Raw genomic sequence first — 9,302 nt, forward strand, 5'->3', positions numbered from 1 at the left:
TATTTCCCTGATGCCGAGTGATGTTGAGCATCTTTTCATATGTCTGTTGGCCATCTGCATGTCTTCTTTGGAGAAATGACTGTTCATGTCTTCTGCCCACTTCTTGACCAGATTTTTTGGTTTTTGGGTGTTGAGTCTGGTAAGTTCTTTATATATAGATTTTGAAGACTAGCCCTTTATCTGATATGTCACTTTTGAGTATCTTCTCCCATTCTGTAGGTCGCCTTTGGGTTTTGTTGATTGTTTCCTTTTTTGTGCAAAAGCTTTTTACCCTGATGAAGTCCCAATAGTCCATTTTTACTTTTGTTTTCCTTGCTTCTGGAGACATGTCTAGCAAGAAGTTGCTGTGGCTGAGATCAAAGAGTTTGCTGCCTCTAGGATTTTGATGGATTCATCTCACATTTAGGTCTTTCATCCTTTTTGAGTTTATTTTCGTGTATGGTATAAGAAAGTGGTCCAATTTCATTCTTCTGCATGTGGCTGTCCAATTTTCCCAACACCATTTGTTGAAGAGACTATCTTTTTCCACTGGATATTCTTTCCTGCTTTGCCAAAGGTTAGTTGACCATAGAGTTGAGGGTCCATTTCTGGGTTCTCTATTCTGTTCCATTGATCTATGCATCTATTTTTGTGCCCGTGCCATACTGTCTTGATGTTTACAGCTTTGTAATACAGCTCAAAGTCTGGAATTGTGATGCCTCCAGGTTTGGTTTTCTTTTTTAACATTACATTGGTTATTTGGGGGTTTTTTCTGGTTCCATACAAATTTTAGGATTGTTTGTTCCAGGTCTGTGAAAAATGCTGGTGGTATTTTGATAGGGATTGCACTGAATGTGTAGATTACTCCAGGTAGCATAGACATTTGAATAATATTTGTTCTTCCAGTCCACGAGCATGGAATATTTTTCCATTTCTTTGTGTCTTCCTCAATTTCTTTCATAAGTATTCTACAGCTTTTAGAGTACAGATCTTTTACTTCTTCGGTTAGGTTTATTCCTAGGTATCTTATGGTTTTTGGTGCAATTGTAAATGGGATCGATTCCTTAATATCTCTTTCTGGTGCTTGTTAGCGTACAGAAATGCAACAGACTTTTGTGCACTGATTTTATATCTTGTGACTTTGCTGAATTCCTTTATCAGTTCTACAAATTTTTCGGTGGAGTCTTTCTGGTTTTCTACATAGAGTATCATGTTATCTGCAAAGAGTGAAAGTTTGACTTCTTCTTTGCTGATCTGGATGCTTTTTATTTATTTTTTTGTTTAAGGCTAGGACTTCCAGTACTATATTGAACAACAATGGTGAAAGTGGACCATCCCAAGACAGTCCAGGTTTTAATAACACATTTATCTCAGTCATAATAAATTACTATAAGGATGCTTTCTACTGTGTAATTTGGAGAAAAACATATAAAACCAGGGAATTACTAATATTTTTAATATTCATCAGATCAAAAAAGACTATGAATACTCAGCATGTCAGTGCATAAATTTGCTGGATTTGCATCTAAAGAATGTTACCTTTAAGGACATGATCCTGAAATAGGATACTACAAAGGTAATGATATATGAAGGACATTTATAATTATGGGAAAACAGAACCCTTTTTCCCCCATACCTGATTGTTAGGTTTCCCTCCTATCTTTATTCAGGATTTTTGTCTCTAGTACCATAATTTTCTGTATATTCATTTTGGCTTCCTTGCTGTATTATGTTCTACAATGCCATGCATGTCTATATGCTATTAACGAAACTCTAAGCAGCTGAGAGATTTTGTCATTCTTGCCTTCTCCTTTTTAAAGGGTGAATTATAGATTAATGCCCAGGAATGGCCCAAGCCTTTGGTTAAATCATGATATAATCACCACTTCTGATGAAAATTATTTAATTTCCTAGACAGAAAAGTTGAGGTATACTCAGTATCAGATGATTTTTATATACCATGAGCAGTTCACTCCTGGGTCTCCAGCCTACTGGCCCACCCTGAAGATTTTGGACACATCAGCTTCCATAATGGCATGAGCCAATTCCTTAAGATAAATTTCTTTCTCTCTGTCTCTATCTCTATACACACACACACACACACACTCACATCTTATTGATTTGTTTCTTTGACAAATGTTAATACAAATTTTGGTTCTTCAGTCCCTGGCAATATAGAAGAATAAATGACTAATATACATATTATGTAGATACTGCTTGATAACACAAAAATCTGTATTATGAGCTGTTTTATTTAATGCTTTTGATTCCCCAGAAATACAGAAAAGTAAATATTGTACTCACTTGTGTTGGTTTTGCCTAGACATGCACTAATAAGGTCATCACTCATTTCTCCTAAAATCAGTGACATTAGAGGAAGACAGGCTCCATTTACCAGTGATGCCAGTAATCCCAAGATCATGAGTGTGATGTCCAGTCCATCAGCAAAACGGAACTGAGAAAAACAAAACATGGTGGCATTATAGCTATAAAACACAAAACTAAAACGAACCTACAGTTTTTGCCATCAAGTAAATGTTATTTGATAAATTAAGAGACTAAATAAATGTATAAAATCATGGAAAAGTATTTATAAATAAAGTAAAAATAAATCCCTGATCTTAAAGACTTACAGTGTATTTTGAAGAACTGTTGAAAAATATAAGTAGAAAAATCAGTACAAATTATACATTTGCAACAACATCTGTGACACAGGTCAGATCAGATGTGGGTATGAATTAGGTTGATTCTGGAATAAATATATTTTGAAAAATTGCATTGACAGTATCTTGGCTTATGGACAGCTGAACTTCAAACTCTCAATTCCTTAGGCTTATCAGCATCATAGCAACGATACAACTAAGTGCAGTGAACAGTAATCATGTAGTAAAAATTAGTTCATCAAATGTAATAAATTATATTTTTCATTATTATTTTAAATTACTTGGATTTTTTTCTACCCAGGACAACATCTATTCTTTAATTAAGGGTCTGTAATAATTTGCAAGGCTGTTTAGAAAAATAACTGAAAGCCAAATACTGATTGCTTTATATTCTATTCTATAGCAGATCCCAACAATGTTATTCCAAAACAAAAACATGAACAAAACTTGAAAATGTGGGTTATTTAACTTACTGAGAAGTCAAGATAAAATGTATAATGGTACTGAAATGAAATTAGATTTGTATAACAGCAAGAGGAACTTAGTACATATTATATGAGTAAAGACTGGAAAAATTTAATGTTTTTTCATTTATTCATGTGATTGCTAATAAATATTTATGAAGTAATTGCCAGAATATTGTACTTGGTATTCCAGATGATAAGAGGGTATCTGCTTCTCCACCTTTCCCCAGAATAGTGTGTTATCTCCTTGATAAAGTTTGTCATGTTCTGCTACGTCCCATGTTTTTTTAGAATTTGACTTCTGAAAAATGAGGTACTATTTCATGTGAATTTCTAATGACACCGACAGCCAGGCTAACACAGAGATTAGAGTAGGTAGAGGAGTTGTTTTGGGAACACATTCCTGAAAATGCTCCTTAAACATAATCCTAAAGAAATGTGCTCATATACTTTTTTATGTATAGGTTTTACAAAACATTCAGATAATTATTTTCTATTTCAAAAGAATTTATACACTTAAAAAATAACAAAGCAACTTATATCAATGTATTCTCATTAGGAAATACTGAAATATAAACATAAAATAGTAAAAGTCACTCATAATTCCCCACCTCTTAGAAATAGACTCTGATAACATTTATGCCTCATATACACATACACACTTTTTTTTTTGTTTTTTGTTTTTTTTCAAAATTGGGATCATTGTATAAATACTGTGCTTCTTTTCTTATTACTATTATGGGACTGTTGCATTGATTATGTTTTTTCCTATTGGAGATAATATTTTGATTAATTACTTTTTAAATTTCCCTTTACCCCTCAATAGATGTATACTATCAATCATTTTATGTACTATTGACAATTTCCTAAAATTTTTGGATACACATACTTTCTAATTGATTTCACTTACTATCTCAATAGGTCCAACAACTTGTTTTCTTACTTTGGGAAGTTCTTGTGGTTTCCTGGAAAATAAATGTTGAAGATGGAAAGATTACAATGTAAATATAATTTGCAAAATTTTCCGATTAAAATTGTTTTGAAGTAAAAAAAAATTGTTTTGAAGTATCAAACTTCACTCTTAGCAAATCTGCATCAACACTGAAATTTTAAAAACACACTTAATGATACACAGTACAAATATTTTTATTATAATCAACGGGAAAGTAAGTTGTCACTGGCTGTCTCTACATTAGTTAGGGTAACAACTGAAGGCATACCTCTGAAGTAGAATTTTTTAAATTGTGGTAAAATACATGTAACATAGAATTCACCATCTTAACTAATTTTAAGTGTACAGTTCGTTGGTATTAAGTACATTCATATTGTGCTACCATCACCACCATCCATCCATAGAACTCTTCATCTTGAAAAACTGGTTCTGTACCCTTTAAACAGTAATCCTCCTTCTTCTCTCTTGCCTTCAGCTTCAGGAAACTATCATTCTATTTTCTATCTCTGTGAATCTACCTTAGGTGTCTCATGTAAGTGGAACCATATAGTATTTTGTTCTTTTCTGTTGGGTTTATTTCACTTTGCATAGTATCTTCAATGTTCAGCTATGTTGCAGGGCATGTCAGAAGTTTTCTCCTTTTTAAGGCTCATTATTACTCCACTGTATATACATACCACTTTTGTTTATCCATCCATCCATTCATTCATCAGTCAATGAACACTTCAGAGTGTTCCCGCTTTTTGGCTACTGTGAGTAATACTGCTATTAATATGGGTATATAAATATCTTTTCAAGTCCCTGCTTTCAATTATTTTGAGTATACGGGAATTGTTGGATCACATGATAATTCCATTTTTAATTTTTTGAGGAACCATCATACTGTTTTCCACAGCAGCCACACCATTTCATATGCCTATCAACCATGGACATGGTTTCTCTACATCATCACGACCACTTGCTATTTTCTATTTTATTTTAATAGCATCCACCTTAATGGGTATAAGGTGGTGGATTAGAATTTTTAAGCTTTTGTAACAAATTGCTCAAAAGCAACTGTAAGCTTTAAATGAAAGAAGTCCTAGTAAGTATACATTAAGTAAATATACTGTGAATTTTGTCCACCACTGAAAATTTCATTTCTTAGCTCACATTTCAAGAAAGTTGAGATGAAAAATGTAAATTGTATTCACTGATTTCAGGGAAATCTGTCAATTAAATACACACACACACACACACACACACGATTCTTTTTTGTTTGTATTTTGTTATCCCTATGTCTTATGGGTGTACATTTAAAAATTTTTAAATTAAATTCAATTTAGTTAACATATAGTGTATTATTAGTTTCAAGGGTAGAATTCAGTGATTCATCAGTTGCATATAACACCCAGTGCTCATTACATCAAGGGCCCTCCCTTAATGTCCATCACCCAGTTACCCCATCCTCCCACCCATTTCCCCTCCAACAACCCTCAGTTTGTTTCCTATAGTTAAGAATCTCTGGGGTGCCTGGGTGGCTCAGATGGTTAAGCTTCTGCCTTCAGCTCAGGTCATGATCTCCAGGTCCTGGAATCAAGCCCTGCATAGGGCTCCCAGCTCGGCAGGGAGTTTGCTTCTTTCTCTCCCTCTGCCTCTCCCCTTGCTCATGCTCTCTCTCTGTATCTTTCTGTCTCATATGAATAAATAAAATCTTAAAAAAACCTATTAAGATAAAGAGTCTCTATGGGCTACCTCTCTCTCTCTGTTTTTGTCTTATTTTATTTTCCTTCCCTTCCCCCATCTAAAACTTGTTTCTTAAATTCTACCTATGAGTGAAATCAGATGGTATTTGTCTTTCTCAGACTGACTTATTTCACTTGGCATAATACCCTCTAGTTCCAACCACGTCATTGCAAAAAACACAATTCCATTCTTTTTGATGGCTGAGTAATATTCCTATGTGTGTGTGTGTGTGTGTGTGTGTGTGTGTGTGTATCGCTTCATCTTTATCCATTCATGTGTTGCTGGACATCTGGGCTTTTTCCATAGTTTGGCTATTGTGGACATTACTGCTATAAACACTGGGGTGCATGTACCCCTTGGAATCAGCACTTTTGTATCCTTTGGATAAATAAATACCTAGCAGTGCAATTGCTGGGCCATAGGGCAGCTCTATTTTTAACTTTTTGAGGAACCGCCATACTGTTTTCCACAGTGGCTGCACCAGTTTGCATTCCCACCAACAGCACAAACACAAAAGATTCTTAAACATTAATGGAAGACTGGAGGTCATCAGATTAAGTTTTCTAAAAAAGACACCACAGAAAGATGAACTTCTGACTCGTCTCTCCAGCTTTATCACATATTGTTCTGTCAGCTTTGATAAATGACAAGTCACTTAATTTTATTCCCTCTGAGGTTAATAATTTACTTAAGTACTGGGCAAATCTGCTCTGAGATGTTTCACAGATGACAAGTGCTTTAAGATTGTATAGCCCTTCCATTATTCCAAATGATGATTTTAAAGTTTTTTTATTTTATTATTTAAGTAATCTCTACACCTGATGGGGCACTTGAACTCATGACCCCTGATATGTATGCTCCTCCAACTGAGCCAGCCATGTGTCCCCCAAATGCTGATTTTAAAGAGTAAGACTCACTATGCTCTCTTTTGATAAATTTTGTTTCAGGGAAACATTTCTGTTACCCATTGACCTTTATGAAAAGCCTTGGAAGGAAGGCTCAGGTGGTCTTTTGAAAGTCTCTCTTCTATCAGAGTTGAAAGTAGAGAAGAGTACATGGGCAGATACAGTGGGAAATCCCTTTCTGGCTATTTGCAGCCCTGCATTAATGAAACAGGCGATCAAAAGGGGTCTCTTGAATTTTTCAGCTTATATAACTAAATGTAACACAATTATTATAGTAAAAGTGAAACTAAAATAGACTTTAAACCATCTCAATTTTAAATCTTTAAATTAATGGATTATAGGTATAGAAAATTTTTATAACATATACACATACATACATACACAGACATCCATTTAGTGAAAAAATGATCAGAATCCAGTATTTTCTTTCATTAACTGTACCACATGGAATAAATGTTCCATAGAGAATTGAACTGAAAATATTCAGGTATTTCTCCTCTCCTCTTCAGAGAGATCTGAAGAACTAAAAGTACTAAATCAATAAATCCTATAGTTATTACACTTCCTAAAGTTACTTTTAAGCCAGTTGTAACAGTGATTAAGATGAGGTCCAGAAAAATGCAAATAGCACTGTATTTTTGGAAAAAAATTATAAACATTTTTGCTACAGCTTTGAAAAGGATAGGTATATTTGAAGTTGCAGAACATTTTTTGTAGAATTTAGGCAAAGCTTACCCATTTCTCTGATAATTTTCTTGCATCTCTTCAGCTCTTTCAGAATTTGCCATCATATTTACAATTCAATTCTTCTGAAATATTAAGAAATATATCATGACTGTGTAAAATGTCATCATGTAGTTGATATAAAGCATTCTTAAATCCCTAAGAGCTTCTGAAAAAGTATGCTACTGAGTTTCACCTTGTCTTTCTACTCTGCACCCTAAATGAAGTTTCTGGTTAGGAAGCTCATTTTTTCAGATGTTATCATTGAATTTATAATTTTGTTTCTTCATTCTGGGCTTAGATTTGGAGCTAATAAAAATTCTAGAAACGAAATAAAAGGAAAGCCAGATTCCGTGGACAATGCGTGTTTTTCAGGACACTGGATTTTATTCCTATTCTGCCACTGACTTGATTGTAATTGATGAAACTTTTAAACTTCTCATGCTTATTTTTCTCTATAAAAAGTTGATGCAATAGTTTCTGTTAGTCAGCAATTTGAGCAAGTAGGGCTTTCTAATTTACCAAATATAAGCAAGTTAGAGCTTCTATCATGTATAAATAGCTGTCAAAAAAGTAGAATATTTTGAAAACCCATTGATCATTAAAATTATATTAAGAATAATTTATTCTTCCTTTGGATGACACTTCAGAATCCTAGCTTGTCTTAAGATTGCAATTACGTACATAAATTTTCATTTTCACTGCAAATGTTAAAATATTTTGATTCAATCTCATTTGTTAGGCAATATAACATTACTAATATTGAGATGATTATAAATAATATGGATTTAAACTCTAGAGTAGAATTACTGATTAATGAAATACTACCCAAGTATCAAAAAAAAAAAAAAAAAACAACAAACCAACCCCCTATACTTTTAAATAGTAAGTTTCTCCATGAAGGAATGAATCTCAATGGGTCAGTTTTTAGTGGCTGAGAAATAAAGCGTGATATGAATACACTGGCATATTATGTCTTTTTCAGAAATCAATGATCATAACTTCATATATATAAGAAATCTTTACAATTGATATACTGACTTTACATTATCTCCAGTTATTTGGCATATGTGTAAGGAAAGTAATAAAACAGACTCTACTGATTATTTGCATTTATAGAAATTAACAATTATATAATAAAACTCACAAATTCATAAAAAGAAATCAAAACAATTAAGGTTTACCTCAGTCATACTGCATGGTATATTCATTTACACCAAAATCATATGTGGTTTCTCTCCTCAACAAATAACTAACTGTACTTTCATGCTGTGCTTTATTAAGCTTATTTTCTGACCATGCTGTAATATCAGATTACAACAAGTGAATTTCCAGGTAAAGCACACTATGTTCTTCATGCCATACTGCACATGGGAAACAAAGTGAGCAAAAAACCTCACTGATCCAAAGAAACACTTTTTGAAGACCTGTAGTGTCTCTGATTTTCTTTTGGGCTTTTCTCATTATCTATATCATGTTCATTGACACATTCCATCTTATATTACAATTCTTAGTTACCCTATTTGATTGTATTTATCTATTTCTTCATAAATTCACTGAAAAAGGTATTGAGCTTGTATTACGTATCACCTGTTAGTTTACAAAAATAGAAAGACATGGTCCCTTCTCCTGAGAAACTCACACAAATCCTCCCCATCCTCCACTGACTCTTTTCCTCTATACTATAGTCTTGTTACTCAGTGTGGTCCCAAGACTGGCAGCATCAGCAACACTTGGAACTTTATTAGACATGCAGAATTATTATTTTTTAATTGTGGCAGAATATGCATAAAATAAAATTTAACATTTTAACCATGTTTAAATTACCATTCAGTGGCATTAAGTACATATATAATGTTGTGCAAGCAACACCAGTACAAAACTTTTTCAT

General features: G+C 33.3%; 1 protein-coding gene across 1 annotated transcript in view; it reads right to left on the minus strand.

Moving 5' to 3' along the window:
- The window catches only part of ABCB5 (ATP binding cassette subfamily B member 5), a 120,662-nt gene extending 113,186 nt beyond the window's left edge, over positions 1-7,476 (minus strand). The window contains exons 1-3 of the mRNA XM_045793653.2: positions 7,424-7,476; positions 4,017-4,071; positions 2,284-2,434 (exon numbers count right to left, since the gene is read on the minus strand). Of these exons, the coding sequence (XP_045649609.1) occupies positions 2,284-2,434; positions 4,017-4,071; positions 7,424-7,476 (259 nt within the window). The remainder of the gene's footprint in view (positions 1-2,283; positions 2,435-4,016; positions 4,072-7,423) is intronic.
- Between the last annotated feature and the right edge of the window lie 1,826 nt (positions 7,477-9,302).

This window comes from Ursus americanus, chromosome 3 (genome assembly GCF_024610735.1).
Source record: "Ursus americanus isolate L20-20 chromosome 3, mUrsAme1.1.p, whole genome shotgun sequence".
Taxonomy (NCBI): Eukaryota; Metazoa; Chordata; class Mammalia; order Carnivora; family Ursidae; genus Ursus; species Ursus americanus.